The 25,584-nt window shown below is 31.9% G+C and overlaps 2 protein-coding genes across 10 annotated transcripts; both read right to left on the reverse strand.

The window, feature by feature from the left end:
- Positions 1-12,120: 12,120 nt before the first annotated feature.
- Positions 12,121-15,699, reverse strand: LOC112290689 (CASP-like protein UU6). 8 transcript variants are annotated; one of them, XM_024537266.3, is made up of 5 exons: positions 15,480-15,616; positions 15,076-15,167; positions 13,762-14,884; positions 13,002-13,140; positions 12,121-12,743 (listed from the first exon to the last, which is right to left on the reverse strand). In XM_024537266.3, the coding sequence occupies exons 3-5, from the start codon at positions 14,517-14,519 to the stop codon at positions 12,519-12,521; spliced, it is 1,122 nt and encodes a 373-aa protein (XP_024393034.1). In that variant the 5' UTR covers positions 14,520-14,884; positions 15,076-15,167; positions 15,480-15,616; the 3' UTR covers positions 12,121-12,518. The 8 variants fall into 8 exon arrangements, with proteins under 8 accessions (XP_024393034.1, XP_090111598.1, XP_090111599.1 ...); XM_090255472.1 differs by having other exon boundaries at positions 13,762-14,893; XM_090255473.1 differs by having other exon boundaries at positions 15,405-15,530.
- Positions 15,700-17,408: 1,709 nt separating this feature from the next.
- On the reverse strand, positions 17,409-19,238 carry LOC112290181 (zinc finger C2H2 protein ECU02_0310). Of its 2 annotated transcripts, none has more exons than XM_024536207.3 (5): positions 19,101-19,238; positions 18,840-18,980; positions 18,234-18,339; positions 17,964-18,026; positions 17,409-17,819 (listed from the first exon to the last, which is right to left on the reverse strand). In XM_024536207.3, exons 2-5 carry the CDS (start codon positions 18,922-18,924, stop codon positions 17,696-17,698), a joined length of 378 nt encoding a protein of 125 aa, XP_024391975.1. In that variant the 5' UTR covers positions 18,925-18,980; positions 19,101-19,238; the 3' UTR covers positions 17,409-17,695. The 2 variants fall into 2 exon arrangements, with proteins under 2 accessions (XP_024391975.1, XP_090111600.1); XM_090255474.1 differs by having other exon boundaries at positions 18,234-18,334; positions 18,835-18,980.
- Between the last annotated feature and the right edge of the window lie 6,346 nt (positions 19,239-25,584).

The raw sequence follows: 25,584 nt of genomic DNA on the forward strand, positions 1-25,584 counted from the left end.
CTAATAATCACAAAGCCTCTGTCTTAATAGATTTAGGAGCCTAAGCTTATTTTTTAGATAATTTTTTTTTTAAAAGTCATAATATATAGTTAGTACAAAAAATTAAACATGTATACATAGAAATCATAGATGGTCATCTATTATCTTTTGGAAATGTAACTCAAGAAACACTTCCTATAGATGTAATAATAAATGGTCATAATAGTCACATAAATTTTAATATAATTAGATCTCTTTCTAATTAAGATATTTTAGATTTATTGTGGCTAAAAAATTATAATCTTATGATAGATTGAATTTCTCATAAACTTGAATTTTCTTCGAACATCATTAAGATTTTTTCTAATCCAGTAGAAAGCCATGAGTCTAGTATAGCCAAACTTGTATTTGTAAAGGTAAAACTTTTTTTACATCCTGCAAAAGAATGAACGTCTTTTGTTATTTATGCCACACCTTTTTTAAATGATGGAAAGATTTTAAGTAAAATTCCAAGTCAATATCAAGATTTTAAAGATATTTTTGAGAAAAAAAATGCAAATATTCTCCCAGAGCATCATCTATATGATTGCTCAATTGATCTTAAAGAAAGAACTCAACTGCTATTTGGTCCAATTTATAGTTTATCACAAAATGAGTTGGCTAAACTCAAGAAGTACATTGATGAGAACTTGTCCAAGAATTTCATATGCCATTCAAAATCTCTTGCAAGAGCTCCTATCTTATTTGTGAAGAAAAAAGATGGATCATTGTGAATGCATGTGGATTATCGAGGATTCAATAAAATTACCACTAAGAATAGATATCCTCTACTTTTGATATTTAGACTTCTTGTTTAATTAAATCAAGCTAAGATCTATATAAAAATAGATCTACAAAGAGCATACAATCTAGTCTACATTAAAGAAGGAGATGAATGGAAGATTATATTTTGAACAAGGTATGGATACTTTGAATATAATGTGATGCCTTTTGAAGTCACAAATAGAGGATTTGCTTTTCAAAATCTTAAGAATGATATTTTTTGTGAATTTCTAGATGATTTTATTATCTATTACTTAGATGACATTTTAATCTACTCTAAAAACATAAAAAAATATAAAATTCATGTTTTTTGTGTGTTACAAAAACTTAGAGATGTAGGATTGTATGCCAAGTTGAAAAAGTGTATATTTCACACTATTCAAGTTGACTTCTTAGGATACATCATTTCAAATAATGGTCTAATGATAGACCCTAAAAAAATTTACACAATCATGGACTGGAAGATTTCAAATACAATAAGAGATATAAAATACTTTTTGAGATTTGTCAATTACTATCGGATCTTCATGAAGAATTTTTTTCAAGTTACAGTGCCACTTACACATTTAACTTGTAAAGATAAGCTTAAGTAGAATAAAGAAGGAGAAGCATTATTTGAAGCTTTGAAGAAAGCTTTTATTTCTGCACCAATCTTGCATTACATCGACTTTTTTAAAGCATTTTTGATGGAAACAGATGCATCTGACTTTTCCTTGAGTGCAGTCTTCTTACAAATAGGAGCAGGTAACAAATTTCATCCAGTAGCTTTTCATTCAAGAAAATTTTCAGCAACCAAGATTAATTAAAAGATCCACAATAAGAAACTTCTTACATACATGAATTCTTTTCAAGAATGGCATCATTATTTATAAGGTGCTTCAAGTCCAATCTCCATGTATATGGATTACAAGAATCTCAAGTATTTCACGTCAACAAATATTTTGAATTATCACTAGACTTGTTGGAGTATGTCTTTATCAAGATTTGAGTTCAATATCACTTATTGGTCAAAAAAACAACAAGGTTTGTTTGATACTCTATCTAGATGTTTTTATCTTATATTAAAAGAAAGAAAAGTAAATTTTGACCAACAAAATATAATTTTATTGAAGCCAAAATAATTTCATCTCCAAGCAATGAAATCAACATTGACTGTTGATTTGACTTTTTTCAAGCAGATCCAAGCAAGTATGTCCTCAGACCCTCTTGTTCATGATATCAAAAACAATTCTTCTAAGTCTCAAGATACTTCAAAGTTTGAGCTTAAAGAGAATCTACTCTATTTTAAAGGATGCTTATATGTTCGAGAAAGAGAAGTACGATTACGTGCTCTTGAAGCTCGTCAAAATTTCCCTGCAATAAGACATTTTGGATATAATGAGACTTTGAAGCTTATATCTAAAGATTTTTGGTGGCTTCAAATGTCGAAGGCCATTCAAGAATTTGTGAAAACATGTGATGTTTGTTCAAGATTAAAAACTCTGCAACATCAATTTTATAGACTCCTCTAACCATTACCTATATCAAAACAACTATTGTCTTTTGTCTCTATAGATTTTATCATAGATCTTCTAATTTCAAATTCATATGATTCCATAATTATGATTATAGATCATTTCACAAAGATAGTTCATTTTGTACTATGTACAAAATCTATCACAGGTGCAGGAATAGCTAAACTCTTCCTTGACAACATCTATTACTATTATGGATTATCAAAGGATACTATATCAAAGAGAAGAACACAATTTTTATTGAGATTTTGAAGAACTCTTTTCAAGATATTGAAGGTGGATATAAAACTACATTTATCTTTCCACCTTCAAATTGATGGAAAAATAGAATGGATAAATCAAGTTTTAGAATAGTATTTGAGGTATACCATCAATTACCAATAAGATGATTGGACAATTCTTTTGCTATTGGTAGAGTTTGCTTACAATAATTTGGTACATTCTTGTACTCAATAAATACCTTTCTTTGCCAATTACAGTTATTATCTATAATTTGATATTTTTGACTTTTCAAAAGTTGATAATCTTGTGGCGTAAGATGTGGCAAATCAATTGTTAAAGCTATATGCAATAATGAAAGAAAAATTAAAAGAAGCTCAAGAATGACAAAAAGCCAATGCAGATATCTATTACAAGGAACAACCTCAATTCCATGTGGAAAATAAGATATGGTTACTTTGTCATAATATTAAAACTATTTGTCCTTGTGACAAGTTCAATTATCATAGGCTTGGAGCATTTTACATTTGTAAATAAATCAATCTAGTTGCTTATCAATTACACCTATCAAAGTCTATAAAAATCTATCTTATGTTCTATATGTCTTTACTTGAGCCATACAAGACAATGGATATATAAGAAAGGATATAAATGCCACCACATCCTATAAAAATAGAAAATAATGAAAAATATGAAATAGAAGAAGTCTTAGATTTAAGGCGGCCCTAAAATAGGTTAGAATATCTCATACATTAATATGGATATGACATTAATGAATATACATGGGAGCCATCTAGGAATCTACCAAATGCATTAGCCAAAGTCAAAGCTTTTCATCAATGACATCCATCAAAATCAAGATGAAGAATCAAGAAATACTTTGCTATAAAGCAAAGCAAGCCTAATAGAGATTTCATTCTATCTTGTATCATTGTTTCTTTGGATTTTTTAGTACTTAAGAGATGGAGAACCAACAACTAGTAGATTTAACTCAAGAGCTATCATTTGTTGAGCTACTAGACAAGATATTGCAACTATTACAGCTTTTGAGATGGCAAAATCAAGATAAAGATCCTCAAAAATGACATGTTCTTTCTCAAATAGATGGCGAGATATAATGTATTTGATACCACGACTTTGGAAGGGACTCTTGGTATTTAGTAATACTTTTGGAAGTAGGAACCACTTTTAATAGTATTACTAATGTTTTGTTTGAAGGAAGTTATGAAGGCCTTAATAATGATCAAATATTAGGGTGGTCTTCTTGCCTTGATATGGGTCATTATCAATGGTTGAAGGGACCTATCAACTACCTTCAAAAGAAATAAAGGTCAAAATACATGGCAAATATAGTTCGGTGCATCTTGGACTTCATCAACATGTAATCACCGCTCTTTGTAGAACTCGTCTTTAAAAGGGGGAGTAATGTCATAGACATACATATTTACTGTGATAATTGTGTAGATAATAAGAAGATGTAGAAATATGATAATATCTTGTAGAAAGCTTTCTAGAAGCTTAATAGATGTTGCTTTGTCTTTATACATGTCTATAGGTGATTGGTAGGTTAAAAACTTGGCCAACAAGAAAGCCACATGTCGACATGTTGACCACTTGTAGTACAAGTTGGACATATGGCACACACCTACAAAACTTGCCTTGCAAATTAGACATGTGTCTTGCAAGTTGGACTCATATTACATGTCCTATAGTATGTCGCTACATAGTTCTTAATTAAGTAGTATATATAGAGGAAAAAGTGAGGCCTTCCTCACTCTTCTCAACTCTTTTCTTGTTTTTAGTCTAATTTCAAGAGTCTTATGTTTTCTAGTCTTTAGCAATAGCTATTCTAGTTCTTCCTTGAATATACATATTTTTGTATATTTTGTCATTTTTTTTTTGACAATGATTCTACGAGTTTATGTATCTTCTTCCAATTTGTTTCCTTAACACTTAGAAGCTTCTATTTGTCCTTAAAAAGTAGCTATTTGGTCTAAGAGGTATTGTACTTGAGTCTTTATCATAGATGGTTCTACCATATCTTCTATGTTGCAATTTTCTTGCCAAACTTTGCTATCATAATACCTTCTATCCTTCCAATTGTCTTCTTAAAAGTGGCTCTTGGTAGCGCCAAAATAATAATCAATGTGACTACAACAACTAACTTTTAACTAGACAGTGGCTATTAATATATTATCAAAGAAAAAACTAATACTTGCTTTGATAACAATGGAACGAGATTGAATTCTCTGAAAGATCTAAAAGCCTTTTAATCTATAGCAACATAAATTCTATTACAATATAGGACAAAATAAATGAGAATAAAACTAAATAGTACTAAACAAAATAGAACATGAAAGATAAAATAGAGCAAAAAGAAATAGAACAAAAAAAATCAAAAAATGTAAACCAAATTTTATTAAGAAAAAGAAACCAAAGCCATATTTGACTAAATGCTTTAAATGGTCTCAATTAGTCTTATTTATACTTTATCTAACTATCTTTAAATTTTCTACAATTTCCATAATAGTGGATCCTACTAACATAATAATCCTTTTAGAAGGTTCTAAAGATGGGTCCTATCTTAACAACTTCTTTTAATTTTTTTAGGATATTTTTTGATAGATCCAACAGAACCACCAACTTGGCCCTAATTTTAAAAACTTCTAGAAATTTCTCAAAAATGGCTCCAATTACCTATTTCTATGTATCAATAATACAATTATCTTATCCATGCCCCATTATATACCTAGTAGCGTACAATATGATCAAGGTACCTTCTTCCAAATAGAACTATTGCCAAGGGCCAAACCAATAAGTTGGCCAATTTATTGCCTAGTATTAAATGAATTTGAAGAATTACAAAAGACATTGAACGAATTCTTAGAAAAGGGCCTTATTTGAAAAGGCATGTTACCATGGGATGCACCTATATTTTTTGCATCTAAAAAGGATAAAGAACTTTGGCTTTGCATTGACTATCAAGGCCTCAATAACATGACTATTAAAAATGCATATCCACTTTCATGCATAGATGATCTTCATAATCAACTTTAAAATATAACCATCTTTAGTAAATTAAATCTTTGTAATGGCTATTAGCAAATACTCATTGAAAAAAAAGATATATAAAAGATGGTATTTTGTACATGCTATGGATATTTTCAATGGCTTGTTTTATCTTGTAGCTTTACTAATGTTTCAACCTCCTTTATAGATCACATGAAATAAATTATTTTAAGATCTTTTGGATAAATATGTAATTATTTTTATTCATTAATATACTAATATATAATAAAATTCTTGAAGAGCATGAGCAACATCTATGGGAAGTGTTGTATTGGTTGCAAGATAATCATTTCTATTGCAAGCAATTAAAGTGTGAACTTTGGAAGTCAAAGGTCATCTTTTTGAAACATGTAGTATCATCCAATGACATGCACATGGAGTAGGATAAGATAAAAGTGATAGAAGATTGGCCAACTCCAAAGATGCTTTGAAAGTCTACTCATTTTTAGGCCTTGTGTCAAGGACAAGAACTTGATAAAAATAAATAAACAAGTGAGACTTTTTTCAAAGAAAGATGATAAAATAGAAATAACTAAATATGTATATTAAGAAAGAAACTGGAATGGCTATTGCTAAAAGACAAGAAAATTAAAGACCCTTGAAACTAGACTATAAGCAAGAAAAGAGTTGACAAGAGTGAAGAGGGCTTCATTCTTATCTCTATATATACTATCTAACTAGGGGCTACATGGCAATGTTCTATAGGACCTCCAATATGTGTTGATTTTGTAGGACACATGCCTTGACTTACAAGGTAAGTTTTTCTACATGTGGGCCACATAGTTAACTTGGCCTTCAAGCTAACAACATGTGTGGCACATGGCCAACTTATTAACTGCGTTTCTAATCCAAAAAATCAATTGAAGACACCTATAAAGTCAAAGTAGTGTCTATGAATCTTCTAAAAAGCTTTTATAGAAGATATTATAAAATTAACTTACTTTTATCTACTTTTATTTATTTCTACATATTTATACATGTAATTATTGGCTTACATACATATGTCTGTGATATCTTGTTAGATATCATTATTATTTTGTTTAGTAATTTTCATACATTGTTCTTTTATTAGCAAGTTTATTGGAAAAAAGGTGCTTTATTTGAATGGAAATTGGAATAACAAAGTGCTTTTAATAGGTTAAAAGAAGCACTTATTATTACTCCAATATTACAACTATATGATTCCAATCTTCTTTGTACACTTGACATTGATGTTTTTGACTTTGCTTTTGGAGGGATCCTTTAACAAGACTTTGCTAGGGGCCTTCAACTCATGGTGTATGAATCTCACAAGCTCAAAAGGATAGAGCGCAATTACTTTGCAGGTGATCAAGAGTAATTAGCAATTGCATATGCTACAAAGATATTGCTCACTATCTATTAGAGAAGCCAATGATTTTTTGGATTGACCATTAATCCCTGCTATATGATTTATATCTAAAAAACATGAAATTACAACATTATCATTGAAAAAAGTAATTGTAGTTCTTTAACATTCAGCTTGAATAAAAACAACGGCACCAATATACCGTTGTGGACACCTTATTAGGTAGACTAGATTTGAAGCCCAAATTAGAGGACAAGGCAAAAGTCTTAGACTATTATACTTAATTCCATTATCTACAACATGTTGGAAGCAGATGATTATAGATTTCATTACATGTTTGTTATAGATGATTCACAATGACACTACAACAAGTGTCTTTATAGATGAATTCTTAAAGCAACTTCACTTGGCTATGGTGAGCTCTAATATTTATGCTTTAATACTTGCACGGGTCTTCTTTGACATTATCTTTTGTCACCATAGATTACCTTGTGCCATCATTTTAAATTGGAATCCACGCTTCATGAGGAATTTTGATAGGCTTTGTTGAAGCTATTGGACACACGACTTACCATATCAATGGCCTTCTATTTCTAAATATATGGACAAATAAAGTGTACAAATCAAGCCTTGGAGGATATGCTATGAGCATTTGTGGCGGTTCATCATAATGAATGAGATGAATATTGAACACCTTTGGAATTTGCTTACAATAATAATATTTAAGCAAATAGTAGTCATTCACCATTCTTCCTTAATATCGGTCAGTATCCAATTATGTTAGCAACTCTCTATAGTTCCATTGATATCAACTATTTGATAATGGAAGAATTTATACAACAGCTTATAATTGCCTTGTAAGAAGTACGATACTGCCTGTTTACTGCACATAATTGACAGAAGTAATATGCAAATAACCACCAATAATATAAGACCTTCCAAGAGGGTAATCAAGTATTATTCTTCAATGCCAACTTTGTACTTGCTACATCAATCCAAGTTTGTAAATTAATACCTCAATGGCTTGGATCTTTTTATATTTTTAAAGTAATTTTTAATGTTGTATACTGTCTCAATCTTCTACCACATATTCAAGTCTATCTAGTCTTATATATTTTGCAACTTAAGGAATTTTATACTGAGTCAAGATACTTTTTGGACTGACATCAATTACCACCACTATCAATTGTAATTGATGTTCAAGAAGAATATAAAATGGATAGTATTTTGGAGTATCGCTATCTTTGCCGTGGCAATAGACATCTACAACTAGAAAGGTTATTCCATCTACAAAGTCTTTTAGAAAGGTTATTCCATCTACAATGTAATATAAAAACTTACATAGAATCTCATCCATTTTCAAGAAATAATTTGGAGATACCATTGTGAGGACATTTTACATTAATAGAAAGAAATTAATTGTAACAAAGTATGAAAAAGATATATGTATTATTAATGCATAGGAATAAGTAGTTAGAGCCAAGTTTGGAAAGTTTATAGAAATTTGTAGAAGTTCTTAGAATTGGGGCTAGGTTAGTAGGCTTTGTGAGATCTATAATAGAACATTCTACAAAGAGCTTAAGGCAGATATTTAGGTGAAATCTGTCATTAAGAATATTCTAAAAAGTTCTAAGTTAGTTGGACAAAATATAAATAAGACCAGCTAGGGCCATTTGGATATCTGGTCAAGTATGGCTTTGGACTCTTTTTCTTAGTTAAGTTTGATTTTGCATTTTCTTGTTTAGTTCTATTTTATTTTCTTTTATTCTAGTTTGCTCTGTCCTACATTGTAATAAGATTTATGTTGCTATAGATTAAAAGGATCTTAGATCTTAGAGATAGTTCAATCCCATTTCACTTAATAGCTTCTTATATAATATTTCACTTAAGTATTTATAAAAATTCTTAATTTTTTTCAATAAATCAAAACCATCAATATTTTAAATAAAAGTCTAAATTTAAAAAACTAACATAGATATTATAATTCCAACAAAGAGATATTAAATTCAAATCAAAATACTTGACTTGCCAAATTTTCTTGAGTTCTTAGATTCCTTTGTTTTCTTGGCTACTCTAAAGTTCTCATAATAAATTCCATTTATTATTGCTTAATCCATAAGTTCATTCCCAACAACGTATTTCTAACATTATATTCTTGATGTGGTATTTTTAACAACACTATATCTTTGTACAAATTGTTAATAGGTTGCGAGTAGAGATTATGAGCAAAGCAAGGCTTGTGGAAAGAATTTTTTAAAGCTCCAAATTTCTATTGTTGCTCTTTTTCATTTCTAACATTGTTACTAACAAAAGCTACCAAAAAAAAAAGAAATAGTATAGGTTTGACTCACTAGAGGTTCAATTCCTCAAAAATCTAAATTCAAAAATCACAAAACATCCTCAAGTTGATGAAAAGATGAAGTCATGTGAAACAACCTCACAAGATCTACTCAACCTCCAAAAGATAAATCAAGAGAGTCCAATTGTAATGCTATGTAAGAAAAGGATGAAGCTTCTATTGCTTAAGGATAGAAGTATAAATATATAAAGAGAGAAAAATTAAAACCCGCTTAAAATGAACCTCTCCTTTGAGCTTTTATATAACATAAATCCATGGTCTAACAACATAGACTTTCTATCACAAATACACAAAACTAGTCAAACTATTGGTATGTTGGTATTTAACTTGTTAGGCCTCATGAAAGCTTAGTATGCTACAACAATCATGATAGCTATAATGGCTATTCAATTATGTATTGACTTACATTTATAATATATAGCTAGTTATTAATTTTCCACATAATGTCTAATAGAAATTAATCATGTATATAAATATTCTTTTAATAACTTATACTATTGTGTTTATAATAGTTTTTTTAATATATATATATATATATATATATATATATATATATTTATAGATATATTTAAAATTTATTAAAATAAAAAATATATTTTTGCATTTTATCAAAAATAATTTAACATTCATGAATATTATACATGCTTTTGTAGAATAATTTGGTATGTTTTGATTGTTTTTTAACAAATTTAAATGTATTATCAATTTTACCCCAATATATTTTATCAAAGATGTAAATAATATTTTTTGGATTTATAAAGCTCTAAAATAAAATCTACAGATATAAAAAACTTTAACTATTTGGAAATTAAAATTGTTTATAATTTATACTATACAGCATATAACAAGCCATCATGAATTCTTCAGACAATCTGCTAGATTACATAAAATTCTTTATAATTCTATTATCTTAAGCCATCAAACATCTTTATTTTTAAATTTAACTGGCTTAATACATTCAATGTGATTATTCATAAATAAATCATATTGTACTTATAAGATATTAAGTTCTCTCAGATTCTTATAATAAATAAAATATTCTAAAAACCTATTGAATTATTTTGAAACTAAATTATTGTTTCTCATATCATATTTTATTACTTATATTTATAATCTATACTTATAAGTAAATTATGTATATATATATATATATATATATATTATATTTATTTTAATTTATTTTATTATATATACATATATATTTAATTTATTAAATGCATATATTATATTAAATTTAATATTTTAAAAATATTTGATTAGAATTTAATTCAAATATAATGTGTATATATATATAAACTTATTTATTTTTTTAGTCAATATTTTTTATTGAATATGATTTTTGACAGTAAAATAAAAAAAATCACATAATTACAAATGTCTTTTCGATAAATTACTATTTACTTAAAATTAATAATAAAATATAAAAAATAAATGAATTTAAATTGTATGTTGTAATTATAAGCAAGAAAATCATTTCTTCAAAATAAAATAAGCTACAATATAAAAACATTGCCAATTTTTAACATACAATAGTAGCTCAAACTACATTGCATCATTTTGAACAAATTTTAAACACAAAAAGTGCATTTTTACAAGATTTCTAACATTAAGTTATAAAGTTTGTTGCATCTAAAACTTTTTCTCAAAAATATTATGCATTATATAAATAGAATTTTGTAAAAATCCACTATCATGAAGTGATTTTTTTCAAAACTTTAAGAACTCATGTAAAAATATACAAAAAAAAAGATGAACTAGAATTTGTTTTATAACAAACTTTTCCCATTTATAATTATCTCCACGATCCAAATTTAAGATGTCGTGAGTAAAATCACAACAAAATCATAACATGATCCAAGTAGTGACCTTCTCTCACTTCGTACTGTCTCCATAAATTACCAATACCAAAGAATAACTTTTCTTGGCTAAGCAAAGAACCTATGCAAATTTTATATACCATGACTTTTCAAAGTGGGCTTTTATGTTTAAATACCCCTTTAGTATTAAATACTCTCCTCCCTATTCTGAAGCATTCAGAGACACCCACTTGTGGGAAACAGTTCAACAATGAAAATGATGGACCAGGAAGACTGAATCGCACCGTGGTCGTTTTCCAAACAGGAAACACAGCATGAGTCAGTTTAGAACCCTCTTCAATGCATGCCAGCAGTGCACACTCAATATCCCTTCGTGACACGAGTATAGAAGATGACTACCATGCTGGCCAATGCAGAATGTGCACTGCATCTTTGACAAATGGTCAGAAAGCCCCCAGAAAACATGCAACAAGTTGCGAGTTATTTGGTTAGTTATGTTCGGGAGAATGTATGTGAAGAAAGTACCTGTATAGATGATCCTTATGGACAAGTTAACGAGATTTAACTAAATTTATCAACCGACTCAGTCACAGTTCAACGAATAGTGCAGAAATACCTGCAACAAGTTGCGAGTTATTTGGTTAGTCATGTTCGGGAGAATGTATGTGAAGAAAGTACCTGTATAGATGATCCTTATGGACAAGTTAACGACATTTAACTAAATTTATCAACCGACTCAGTCACACTTCAACGAATAGTGCAGAAATACCTGCAGAATATGTAACTGACGTACCTTGAGCATATTCTGGGAATTCTCATGGGTCCAGATGTAGAGCTCTCGCCCTGAGCAGTGGTGATTTTGATTACTCGGAAGGTAGCACGTGTCAAAATTATTGACAGGCAGTTGTTACGTTTCATCACAATATAGTCCTTGCCAACGCTGTATCCAAAACTGCAGCAGTTCGCAGATCAGTATTTAATGATGTTTACTTGACAAACATGTTTCTGAGGGGGTATGGGAATAATTGTACGAGTTAGAATTTTTCACTAACTGTTGACTGCGAAACACCGTCTCAAGTCCATCTACTGGTGCCAAGGAATTTACAGTGCCTCTTCATTCCTCACTATCTTTCAAGTCAAAATCACCATTACTAAGAGCGGGATCTAACCCTAGGCCCACGTGCTTCCATTTTACGTCCAAAGCAACGTAAATAAATGAAATGTTTATTCACTTAAATGTACTTGATTTCGGACAGATCAGGCACGTTCTATCTCTACTGTGGAGCATTCAATTTTCAAATGGCTTTTACACACAATGTTTAATCAAGCAATGTTCCGTGCAGAACAATACATTTTGAAGAGAAATGTATTTACAACGCACAACAACGAATCACCGCACAAATCTGTGCTCATCAATATTCCCTCAATAATACAGCGATGCGATATATTGCAAGGATGGTGGAAGAAAGCATCGCTAGGACAGCGAAAAAGCTCATGGTTACAGCAACGTCCGCCTTTGAGCAAAAGGAACCAACATCAAAGCGTGAACATAGTTGAATGCCCATCTCTCCAGTATACGACATATTTGCCACTGTCGCTGCCGAGGTGCTTGCCGACAATAAGAGATATAAAAATAACTGCAAATGAAGACATCGTGGATATCAAATTAGAACTCAAATTGCGATTTGTCATTTCAAGTGGTATTTTGAAAGATAACTCTTCCACTTGATAGTTTTTCAGAAAAACTGGACAACGTAGGAATCAATCTCGACTGAGGTCAACAAAGTTAAAGAGAAAACTGAATCGGACAACGCTTTGTAGCTTCATTTTAATATAAGCATCAAGAGATTCTTAAGTTATAAACGTTGATGAAAGAGATTCATGATGAGACATACCTGATCAAAACCAAAAGTCATCCAAGTGCTGATAAAAATGGACGGAATGAAGGAAATGCCCAGAATCACAGTATACAACAGTTGTATAAACTGAAAAGTTGAGTAGACGAAGACAATAACGTTTACAGCAACTAAATATCTGCGTCCACAAATTGCATCGTATTTAGCCTGGAATGCACATTACAGTGTTACACAAAGCTGGAAAAATACTATTGCCAGAAAAATCCTAATGTCTGGTTTTGGGTGTACATTAATATTCTCGTTACTAGCAGTGAATCTGGTCACTTGAATAAGGCAGCTCTTACTGGCAAACAACGTAAGGACGTAGTTTTGTTTTCCATCATCAACTTGTGATCTATAAACAATCTTCCCAATGAACTATGTGAAATCCGAAAGCGTTCACATCGGCCTGCCATTACTTTAAAGATGAACTCCACGTGCTGATCATTTTTCCATAACGTTGACAATCACTACAGAGAAAAATCGATGACCCTATTTGTAATTTGACAAATCATCGATCGCTGCTCCCGAATTCCAAATACCTGTTGTAGAGTTCCTAGCACTGACTATTGCAAGTTGCAGAGCACTTCATATTGGGCAGAAACCAAATGTTCCAACATCTATGTATTTGGACGCATGAGTAGCATGGATCGCGGGACGCTAATGCTCCCAGAACTCAGATCTAAACCTATCTGAAGTTCCTTAGATAAGATAAAACGAAAGTTTGTGATGCTTAATTCAGAATTTGATGAGACTGTACCTGTAAGCCTGAAAATGATTGAACTTCAAAGTGCCGAAGTCTACCCCATCAGTCCGCATGGATCCACGAGTGGAACACATAACCACAATGGCAATGAGAGAAAGTACAGTCTCCGAGAAGCGGAATGCAAAACTGTATGCTCCAATTGCAGTCAAATGTTTCCTTAGACGGTGTTTTTTCTTAGGAGTTGGGGCATCTTCATCGCTTGCTCTTGAAGATTCGGGCGTAGTTTCCGTTTCTTTCGTCTCGGTGAAGTGCATCATCACTCCTGCGTCCTCCTCTGGTAACCGAGTCATTGAGAAAGAGATACTCTGGAGGCTTGGAAGGTGAATAGCTCCGCTTCTACCGCGGTGGATACCTCCACTTTGGCCACGAAGAATTCCTCCACTTGCACCACGGTGGATGTGAGTACTTCCACTTGCACTGCGATAAATACCTCCGCTTGCTCCACGATAGAGACCTTCGCTTCCACCACGGTGGATATGGGTTTGGACGGGAGATGGTTTCGTACGTAATTTTCCCACATCAATCGACCCTGTCTCACCATTTTCTGTAGAAGCTGTCGACTCCGCCGCATTTCCTGTATTAGTCTTAACTGGAAAGTGAACACCATTGGCTCCATCACGTTGACTTTGGTCTTCGGCGAGTGTCTCCAACCGCTCAGGATGCACCTGTCCTGCGTCTATTAAACCCGCCCCATCGTCTGCTTTAACATGGGGGTCGGCCGGGTCTACTGTAGGATCCGTCAAAGTTCCCATTGTATTCTTACCCTGGAATCAACCCTACGAAATTGATAATTTATCTAAACTGCGGGACGCTTGTCGGCTTCGGAGATGCATCGCCAGATCATTGATCATCATGTAAAGCATTCAATAGTTGGATAACTCCGTAGTCCATTTTTAGTCACTTTCCGACAAAAAAACCGCATGTAGACTTCCCAACTCAAGAGGCACACTCACAGAAAACAAACTCACGCCAAATCCAACTTCCATTCCTCAAGTACTCCACCTATGCGAAGAATGCCACCGCTACGTAGCAAACTTGAAACCGTAAACCCTAAATTCATCTTCATGTCCATGTCCAACCCTGAAGCTTTTCCAAATTTCACCCATCCTCTTCCCCCCTACAAAACCTCCACATCCACAGCAACAATCTTCAACCCGTTGAATCTCACAGCAACTCAAAATCTCTCCTCCGCCTTAACAACCAACCCACGCACACTCTAGACCTAAAACCAACGCTGCAACAATGACAACAACCTCCTCTCTTAAACACAAAACCTCTGCCCCACCACCAACACCACCATCGCCATACCAAAGTCTCACGACAGCCACCACTCCACACCAGCGTCACAGCAGCTGACCGCTACTCTCCCACGCTCAATCCCAACCACAACTCTACGTCACCTAACACAAGTACATAAAAATTCACGAAGCTTCATCTTCAAAACTTGCAACCAACGACTACAGCATCCAGAATGACTAATTGCAACAACAGCCGCAACATCCGAAAATGCTGCTTTAAGTCAATGACCAAATGCTCTCTACAGTACCACACACCCTAATCGAAATACTAACATCGTAAATCTTACAACAACAACAACAACAATAACAACGTTGCAGCAAGGCAACTGTAATCGAGACCTCGTGATAATCTCCAATTGTACATTGCCAACATCCACCCCCGCACACATAACAGCTTGCTACGATTCAACTCACGGTGAAATCATAAAGCTGCTAACTTTAAATCGAGCTTGATGTCGCCACCACACCAGTACCGCGCACCTACTGATTCACGCACGAATCGGCTCCAGTTCCACGAGTCCCATCAGATTAAATGCGCGGGCATCGACCGCTTCCAAAAATCCGATAGCGAACGTCGCCGCGACTCTATTTAGCGCGTGTGCGGAATTAGGGTGTTCCGAAACGTGTTTCATTGGGAGGGAAACCAGCAGGGCGCGACAGATGGCGCCTTTATGGGTTACTGCCAGCCTTCCAGTGCTGTGATCCCTTTCGGATGAATGTTCTACCCTTCATTCAACTCTGCGGCTTTTTACGTTCATCGTGTTGTTTGCTGGAAAGCTTCTTTCGAGTTTTGCAGGCGTGGTGGAATAGGTTCCAGTTGGTATGAGGGCACTGGATTAACAGAAAATTCAAACAGCACTTTGCACCAGAAGATTTTAATAAATATATAAAGTGTTTGTCTGTTGAATAATTGATGATTTTTTATTTTTTTTTATTTATAAATTTTAATCATGTACCTCCTTTGCCAATATTATAGGGACTTCCAACAATTAGTTCCTCGTCCTTGAACTGCTTATTAAATTTGAGGTGGCAACCTAACATCAATGTGTGTAAAGATGGATGGAGGAAAAAGGTGTGAGTTGGGTATCTATTCTGCAAGATCCTAATTTTGCTTACAGGGGATGTTTATGTAGTTTAAAAGGGACGACATTGGATTGATGACTTCTATTTGGTTGCTTGAAAGTAAGTTTGTATGCAAAATTATTTGGATCTTGATTCGATGACGAATTGAAGCGGTGGATGTTAATGGTTTTCAAACTACGTGAAGAAAAACGTTTGCTATATCACTTTGAAGTCCACCTTTGCTTCATCAAAACAGTAATATGTAATTTTGTAGCTTTGGCGCTATCTTATTTTTCAACTTTTTTCTTTTTTTTTTTTTTTTTTTTTTTTTGATGATTACCCATGTAGAAGACTCGTATTAATTTTGTTTTCTCTAAATTACGTCATTTTGTAATAGATACGTTAAGTGTTTAAGGATTTAAGAAAAGCTCAACCCTAAACATAATATTACAAAGATTAATTTAAATCTAAATTTAAACATTATATTTGCCTACACGAGCTGTATGGAACTGCATACAACTAAGGTTAGATTACGTCTGATTAATGGGTGGAACACACTATGAAAGAAGTACCCAAAAATTAAATATTGTGTGAATAATTAAAATTAACTTCTTTTATTGATTTTTAAAACTTTCAAAATAGAAGGGGCAAGATAATAGAATGAAACTTTGATCTTAGTTACTTCACGTTTATATAAACATCAATTGGACTGATATAAAGAACCTAGAGCTAAACCATAAACCAAATATCAAGGGGACTAGAGCAAAAACAAAAAAACACCCTAAAACACACCCTGAAAGAAAGAAGTGGAGCCCAAAAATAGCCAAGGTTGAACTGAAAACCTAGGTAGACTTCACCCAGACAAGACATAACCTATCCCCAGCCCACTATATGCAAGTAAAACTAACAAAATTCTTATAAGTCATAACAATTAACCATATTATGTTCATTATGACACCACTTGCACGCTTCCCAGCATTCAAAACCACCATGCAATATCCCAGGACATTCACTAACAAGAAAGTTTATCCCTAAAATATTCCATCGCCCACAATGAGCATATCCCTAAAAAAATCTATTCTGCTCAAAATTCTGGAACCACGAAACTGATTGGAACGAAATAAAATTAAATTCCCCTTTTCTCCTTAAGATTTTTGCCTCAATTCCTCTGCCACTATCTTTAATATTATTCCCATCCTTTGGGTATTTACTTCGAAAGCTTTGACACAAGCTGTCGTTTGTCACCGTCCAGTGGTCAGAAACCAGTAACTACGACAAGTGTAAAGAATCCATATTCATTCAATTTTTTCTGTATAGCTTGACCAATTCATAGCTTGAAGATGTGTGCTTGAACTCAAAAACAAGCGCTGCAAATTCACAAGATTGCAACTCTGGTTTGATGACTCTCTCGTACACTTCTACAAAGAGAATACTTCGCAATGCCACCAGGATCTAACACACGTTCCAGAAGGTGGAAAACTACTGCTGGTTGTGATAGACACAGCAGCAGTGTTCCGTATTTATACATTCCCTTCTTTTCCCCCCTAACCCTATTGGAAGCTCAAAACTTACATATCCAAGGCGAAATCTTCTCCTACACGTAGTTTAGGGCCGTTGTCAGGGGTGCCCATTCCAGCAGCTACTTCGGCGTCGATCTGATTATGGGGAGCAGGTCCCTCCATCAACTTCACCCTGCCAGAATATCCAAAGCGCGTATTCAATAAGGCGAAGCGAAGCAGTTCAGAATCCAAAACAATTATGCACAACACAGGAGATGTAGGGAGAAGGAGGGAGATGGCAGGGGAGCAGAGCTCAAATAACGGTGAAAAGCATCACCTTCTTCTGTGCTTCTTTGTCTTGTAATGTTCGTCGCGAATGGTGGTGTTGGTGAAGTGACGACTGCAGTAACCCAATGTTCAAAATTCAGATTTGCATTTGGCCCCTCAAAGTTGATCCGGGACTAGAACGTAAAAATAACGGTGAGCAGGAGCGGCGTCCTGGCTAATGCTATATTGGCTGGCTACCTATTAATACATCAGTTGCCCGAGTTGGTACATTGCACAGGCTGTCAGATATTACATGCAATCTATGTACATTGTGACTTACTCGCAGTGAAGGCAATAGAACTGGCCCATGCCCGGCAAATCTGGATCGAGCTCCTTAGATTTCGGTGTCTCCACTTTGCGAAGTTCTGTGTGAATCATGTCGTCACGTGCTCGAAGAATGTCAAGGCTGAACCTCTTCATTTTGTGTAAATTGAGAATAAAGTGAACAGTCGCAGCACAAACCACAGCTGCGAACTGTTGAAGTTTCTCATCACAAGTACATTTCCTGCTAGTTTTCCAATTCTGAAAGTCACATGCATATCTAATTGTAAACGCTATCAACTAATGCAGAGTAAGCTAAAGGCACCCGGGCTCAACCCTAACAGTACAGAACATCCAAACCTCAACTCAACGATATCAGATGGTCAAGAATTCAGAACATCAACGAAACGCCGTAAACATTTACACAAATCCAAGCATCAAACAGCAAATCAAATTATAAACCCGAAAGATCAACGCAAAACAAAAACTTCATACGAGCTCTAACCCTATTCTAGTGCGCGTAGTAGCACGGGGGAAGGTAACACGGAAGCAGTTAACAATTTAAACCCTAATTCCAGGCAATTGCCCAAAATTCACTCAGGAAACAGAAACGTGGCAAGGATATCTTTCTTCTCGAATTTCGTCCTCCGGGCCGACTTATGAGAGTAATGTTTGCCATGACTATTTTTGTGATTCGGGCACTTCCCCATAGCTACAGTTCTTATCCACCTCCTCTTTTCTTCGGCAACAACAAATAGGAGCAACCCTGGAAAAGCACATGATCATTTTGTAACCCAACGGTAATGGAACTGCGCTAAAGAACATCCAAGACACACAAGAAAGAGTCGCAGAGTCAGAAAAGCAACTTCACTCGCCGCAAACTCACCACAAAAAAAAATTCAAGCCTTTTGTGCAACAGCCCAGCTCCCAAGTCCAGAGCTGAAGCCCAACTACTCCCAGCAGCACCCCAGCTTTGCAAGTGAGAATCGACCAGGGCCACGGAATCCGCCGCAGAGCAGACCTCCAAACCAAAAGGGGGAGCTCAGGCTGCGGAGGGAGGCCTTTGCTCGAAGGCGCCGACAACTCCAGTTCCTCGCACATACATCCACTTGATGTAAATCTTCCATATACATTCATTCTTCTTCCATTCTTCATACCGTGTGTTAACAAACACATGCCTACTTTTATATCTCAGGTGTATCTATTTATAATTGATGTTAAATAGTAATATAAAATGCAGGATGGAGATAAACCTCGTTTCTTAAGCTTCGAATTAAAGGAAAAAAATTAACCAGCAGAAAAAATGGTATTTTTTTGGCAAATATAATTTTGCTTTAGCATATGGTTAAAAGTTAGAGATTTTGTTTCTATTCAAAAACCATTAACTATATTGTTTTGTAGCATCGAAATTCATACATGATTTTGTTTCTTGAACCACAAAAACTTCCAAAATATTTGTTATTGAAGCCTGATTTTATTTCTAAATGTTTCTTTTCTATCTTTGCAAGAAATTCGTATTTATTTATTTAAAAAATACTTAGACATACTTATAATATGTTATTATATTGTAAAATTTATGTATAATTTTTTTACAAGCTTAATATAAATAAATAAATCTATAAGTTTTAATATTTTAGTATATTTTTATTTTTATTTTTATTGTTAATGTTTACTTATGATAATATTATTTAAAATTATTCAAATAAATCGAGCAATTAATGTGTTTATGTGTAATGTTTTTGTGATGATACTATGAAAAATATTATTTATTACATATATTATCCAAGAGAATAATTGAAACAAATCAAAATAACAACAATGTCATAAATTTAAACTTATAATTTTTTTTGCTTATATTAAAATTTTTAATTATAAAATATAATTTATGATGTATTTAAATAAATAAACACAATATACAACTATATTATTCTAACCTAATATGTTAAGGGATTTAATTTAGATATTTGTGAAAAAGAAATAATATTAAGAAAAACCACTAAGAATGATAAAACATCACAAAGAAATAAAATTTTAAAATATATATTTTTTAAACATAGCCATTGTCAAACACAAACAAACAAAAATTCTTGAATCTAGATTAGAATATAAGAAAAATATTATTGAGATTGATCATATTTTCTATCTTACCTCTATAAATACTAGTTGATAAGAATGCCAAGTGGAAGCTTTTTAATGATTACAATATTTGGGTGCCAAATATTTAAGTTGTGAGGCATATCTATTATAATTTTTTAAATGTAAAAAAACATATAGAATTTTTTCATTGCCACATGAAGTAACTAAAGATATATGTAGATCCAACCTTTGTTTGAAATATTTTGATGCTTATTGATAAAAATATTATATATAGAATATGCTATTATATGCCTATGATTTCTTCTATTTATTGAAGTAATATAAGTTTTATTAAAAATACAAGATATTTATCTAAATCCAATTTATACAAATATAGAATATGATTAATTTAAAATATAAAAAAATCTATGATTTAAAAAAAATACATCTATTAAGATTAAGTCTAATTTGGTGAAATAAAAAATAAATACTTAAATAGAATTTAATATTATTATATTTTTTATGTTGAATAGTATAAATATTTAAATAATATAAAATTTTTAAATTAATATTATTAAATTAAAATAAAAAATTATTCAATTATACATATATTCATATATATACATGTATATATATATATATATATATATATATATATATATATTCGTCTATAAATTTTAAAATATCTTATTTCATAATTAAATTGTATGTATGTATATATATATATATATATATATATATATATATATATATATATATATCAAGAGAGAGAGAGAGAGAGTAGAATTTTAGTAAACTAGTTACCAAAAAAATCAATTAAATGTTGCTAAAGTTATTAATAAAATCAAATTCAATATGATATTAAAAAATATATATTAAGAAATTTCAAGAAATTTTGTATATCTATTATTTTAAAAATTAATGTGTAAATAAATATTACTTTGCATAAGTATCTAATTATATGTTGAAATATTTATATTATTATTTATTTTATTTAATTGATATTTTATTTTTATTTAAAAACTTTATTCTTTTATTATTTATTCTTTAATTATATAAATATTTATAAATATTATCTAGTTAATTATTATTAAAGTAATATTTTTGATTGATTTTTTAATTTTGATTTCAATTATTTTAGTTTAATAAAAATTTAATCAAAATAGAAAAAAAGAAAAGCCAATTTCAAATCCAAATAAACATTTATAAAAGAAATCACCTAAATTGAGTTTAAACAAGGTTAATTGGTAAAGCTTAAGATAATTTTTTTTCGTAATATATATATATATATATATATATATATATATATATATATATATATATATAAAAGATCTTTGTTCTATTAATTCTAATATTAAAACATGGAATATATATATTTATGGCAGTATTAGAATTTTGGAGCAAATTGAAGTAGAATATTCTTATGATAAACCATATGCTAGTTTAGAAAACTTTCTATACTCCAAAACCTATCTTGGTCTCTATATTGCTTTAAATTTGATTATTCTTCATTTGTTGTACATCCAACTTAGAAAACTTAAGCACCATCAAGTTTTTTAGCATTTTTTTTAATTAATTATCTAAAAAATTCGTCCAAAATGGTGATTCAAACTACTAAAAGAATAGACTATTCTTCACTTGAACTATTGTAAGAGATTTGTCCCAATTCTCGATGCAATAATTTTAAGCTTAAAAAAAAGAAACAAACTTTTAAGAAGCTTCTACTATCACATATATATACATGTAAGCCAGTAATTACATGTATAAATAAATAGAAGTGATTAAAAGTAGGTAAAAGTAAGTTAATTCTATAGTATTTGCTATGAAAGCTTTCTAGAAGTTTTATAGATACTGCTTTGACTTTATATGTGTTTTTAATTGACTTTTTGGATTAGAAACGTAGTCAACAAGTTGGCCATGTGCCACACATGTTGTTAGCTTGAAGATCAAGCTAACTATTTGGGTCACACCTAAAATTGATTAAGAGTGGATTTCCCTTTTCTCTTGATAAGACAAGGCATGTGTCCTACAAAGTCAACATATATTGGAGGTCCTATAGAACATTGCCATGTAGCTGCTAGTTAAATAGTATATATGGAGACAAGAATGAAGCCCTCTTCACTCTTGTCAATTCCTTTCTTGCTTCTAGTCTAGTTTCAAGGGTTTCTAGTTCCCTTGTCTTTTGATAATAGCCATTCCAATTTCTTTCTTAATATATATGTTGAGTTATTTCTATTTTGTCATCTTTCTTTGAGAGAAGTCTCACTTATTTATTTATTTTTTATCAAATTCTTGTCTTGACAGATTGACAAGAGTATACTTATAATATTAGAGCTTTATCTAATCTTGATTAAGAGTGGATTTCTCCTTTTTCTTGATAAGACATAAACATATTAGAAGTTGTGGATTATCCTCCTTTAAACTGATATTGTCTTTAGTATTTTCTTTGTTCTCAAGTCCTCTCTTCTATTTGTCTGGAGCAATATTAGACATCTTTTTTTTAAGTGTTATTATAAAAAAACTTGCTAAAATGAAGAGTGCAATGGCACAAATGCAAGAGCAATTGAGGAAGTTAATGCTTGTAATGCATCAACTCAATTTATCACCATAAGAAACAAGATTGGAAGGAAGTGAAGATATAAAAATGATTGAAGCTGCTTCAACATCTACACCAAATCATGTCCATTCTCTTATAGTGGAACGTCCTTCCAGTATTAGAAAACTTAGAATTGCCTTATTGAAGAAGTTTGATGGTACCTGATCAAAGTTTAGAGGATTTATCAATCAAGTACAACTTGTGATTGAACTTCAATCTCAAAGCTATCCAACTCCAAGATTGCAAGTTAGATTCATTGGTATGCTTTTTTTAGGTTCAATATTATCATGATTTTCATCTTTTTTTAAACGACAAGATCTAATATTGGATAATCTGGAGGCTTTTTTGGCAGAGTTTTGATCCATACATGGAGGACATGATGCAATTCGTGTTGCAACCAACAAGATCCATATTTTACGACAAGACAATGGATCAGTAACATTGTATGCTTTATAATTTTGACAACTTGCAACTAATATCAAGTGGGATGATGCTGCACTTGTTAGCCAATTTTTCTATGGATTACAATATGAGGTAAAAAAATCAATTCTCAACTTACCTGATCCTCAAATATTGAGTCAAGCAATTGACTTTGCTATGAAGTGCAACAATCATCTTTTTGAATTTCGATCTGAGAACAATACAAGTGGACCTCAACGTTACTATAATTCAATGGCAACACCAACATCTCTTCAATACATACATTCAAAAGTAGAGGATATGCAAATTGATGCGGTACGTTTGAAATCTCTTATTGAGCAAGAATAGATTTGTCATCGTCAAGAAGGATTGTGCTTATATTGTGGAGAACCTAAGCACACTACTTAACATTGCCTAAAGAAGTGACGCAACTATAAAATGAGGAGTACGGTGATCAAAAAAGATAGCATATTAGAAAATGAATTTTTTTAGCTACAATAGGAACCGTGCGGCTAGAACCTTATATAACACCTAGTAAAGGTCATATTCTCTCCTTAGAACCCTCTCCATATTTCATGATAAATGTTATTCTAGGACCTAAACATCACAAAGCCTTTGCCTTGCTAGATTCAAGAGCCTCAGTATGTTTCTTAGATGAAAAATTCTCTAAAAGACATGGCATATTTTTAATGAAGAAAACTAAATTTGTTCATATAGAAGTCATAGATGGTTGTCTGTTGTCTTCAAGAGATGTTATTCATGAAATCCTTTCTATAGAAGTAACAACTAATGGTCATAGTAGCTTTATAATATTTAATATCATTAGATCTCCCTCTAAATCAATTATTTTAGGTTTATCATGGCTAAAAAAATCTAACCCTAAAATAGATTAGACTTCTTGTAGTCTTAAATTTTTTGAAAGTATAACTAAGAACGTAATTAATCAAATAGAAAGTCATAAATCTAATACAATTAAACTTGTATTTGTAGGTGCAAGATCTTTCTTGCATGATGCAAAAGAAGGATCACCTTGTGTCATTTATGCCACACCTGTTTCTACTAGTGCAAAGACTTCAAGTGGCATTCAAAGACTTCAAGTGGTATTCAAGATGTATTTAAAAAGAAAAATGTAGATATTCTTCTGAAACATCATTCTATAACTGCTCAATTGACCTTCAAGAAGGAGCACAACTACCATTTGGACCAATCTATAATTTATCACAAAATGATTTGGTTGAACTCAAGGAGTATATTAAAGAGAATTTGGCCAAGAACTTCATACGCCATTCCAAATCTACAGTAGGAGCTCCAATTTTATTTATAAAGAAAAAAGATAGATCATTATAGATGTGTGTCGATTATTGAGGACTGAACAAAATCACCATTGAGAATAGCTATCCGCTACCTTTGATATCTAGACTCCTTGATCAATTGAATCTAGCTAAGATCTATACAAAAATAGATTTACAAAGAGCATACAATGTGGTACGTATCAAAGAAAGAGATGAATAGAATACTATGTTTCGAACAAGGTATGGACATTTTCAATACAACGTCATACCTTTTGGACTTATAAATACACCAACAACATTCCAACATCTAATGAATGATGTCTTTTAGGAGTTTTTAGATGATTTTGTTGTTTGTTACCTAAACAACATCTTAATCTATTCTAAGAACTTAGAAGAACATGAACTTCATGTTTGTTGTATGTTACAAAAACTAAGATATGCAGGACTCTATGCTAAGATAAAAAAGTGTATATTTCACACTACTCAAGTCGACTTCTTAAGATACATCATTTCAAATGATCGACTTATAATGGATTCTAAAAAAATTCAAACTATTATGGATTGGAAGATCTCAAAAACGGTAAGAGATATCTAATACTTTTAGGGATTTGCCAACTACTATCGGATCTTCATCAAAGACTTCTCTCAAGTTGCAGCTGGTCTTACACATTTGACCTGTAAAGAAAAACTTCAATGGAATCAAGAAGCGGAAGTAGCATTTGAAGCTTTGAAGACAACCTTTGTTTCTACAACAATCTTGTATTGCGTTAATTTTTTTTAGTCATTTTTTATGGAAACAAATGTATCAGACTTTGCTTTGAGTGTCATATTATCATAAATGAGAATAGATGATAAACTTCATTCAATAGCTTTTCATTCTAGAAAATTTTCAGCATCCAAGATCAATTATGAGATCCATGACAAAGAACTTCTTGCAATCGTAGATTTGTTTCAAGAATGACACCATTATTTAGAAGGTGCTTTTA

The sequence above is a fragment of the Physcomitrium patens genome, chromosome 13 (genome assembly GCF_059467195.1).
Source record: "Physcomitrium patens ecotype Gransden chromosome 13, ASM5946719v1, whole genome shotgun sequence".
NCBI classification, from domain to species: domain Eukaryota; kingdom Viridiplantae; phylum Streptophyta; class Bryopsida; order Funariales; family Funariaceae; genus Physcomitrium; species Physcomitrium patens.

What these genes read in the sequence shown, in the direction of transcription:
- LOC112290689 (XM_024537259.3), bottom strand. Translation starts at nt 14,519, where the DNA reads ATGGGAACTTTGACGGATCCTACAGTAGACCCGGCCGACCCCCATGTT. An exon ending in AATCATTTTCAGGCTTACAG is followed by an intron (nt 13,141 to 13,761) that starts GTACAGTCTCAT and finishes TTGTGGACGCAG; the next exon opens with ATATTTAGTTGCTGTAAACG. An exon ending in TGACTTTTGGTTTTGATCAG is followed by an intron (nt 12,744 to 13,001) that starts GTATGTCTCATC and finishes CTTCATTTGCAG; the next exon opens with TTATTTTTATATCTCTTATT.
- LOC112290181 (XM_024536207.3), bottom strand. Translation starts at nt 18,924, where the DNA reads ATGGGGAAGTGCCCGAATCACAAAAATAGTCATGGCAAACATTACTCT. An exon ending in GACGAAATTCGAGAAGAAAG is followed by an intron (nt 18,340 to 18,839) that starts ATATCCTTGCCA and finishes TTCTTCGAGCAC; the next exon opens with GTGACGACATGATTCACACA. An exon ending in ACAAAGAAGCACAGAAGAAG is followed by an intron (nt 17,820 to 17,963) that starts GTGATGCTTTTC and finishes ATATTCTGGCAG; the next exon opens with GGTGAAGTTGATGGAGGGAC.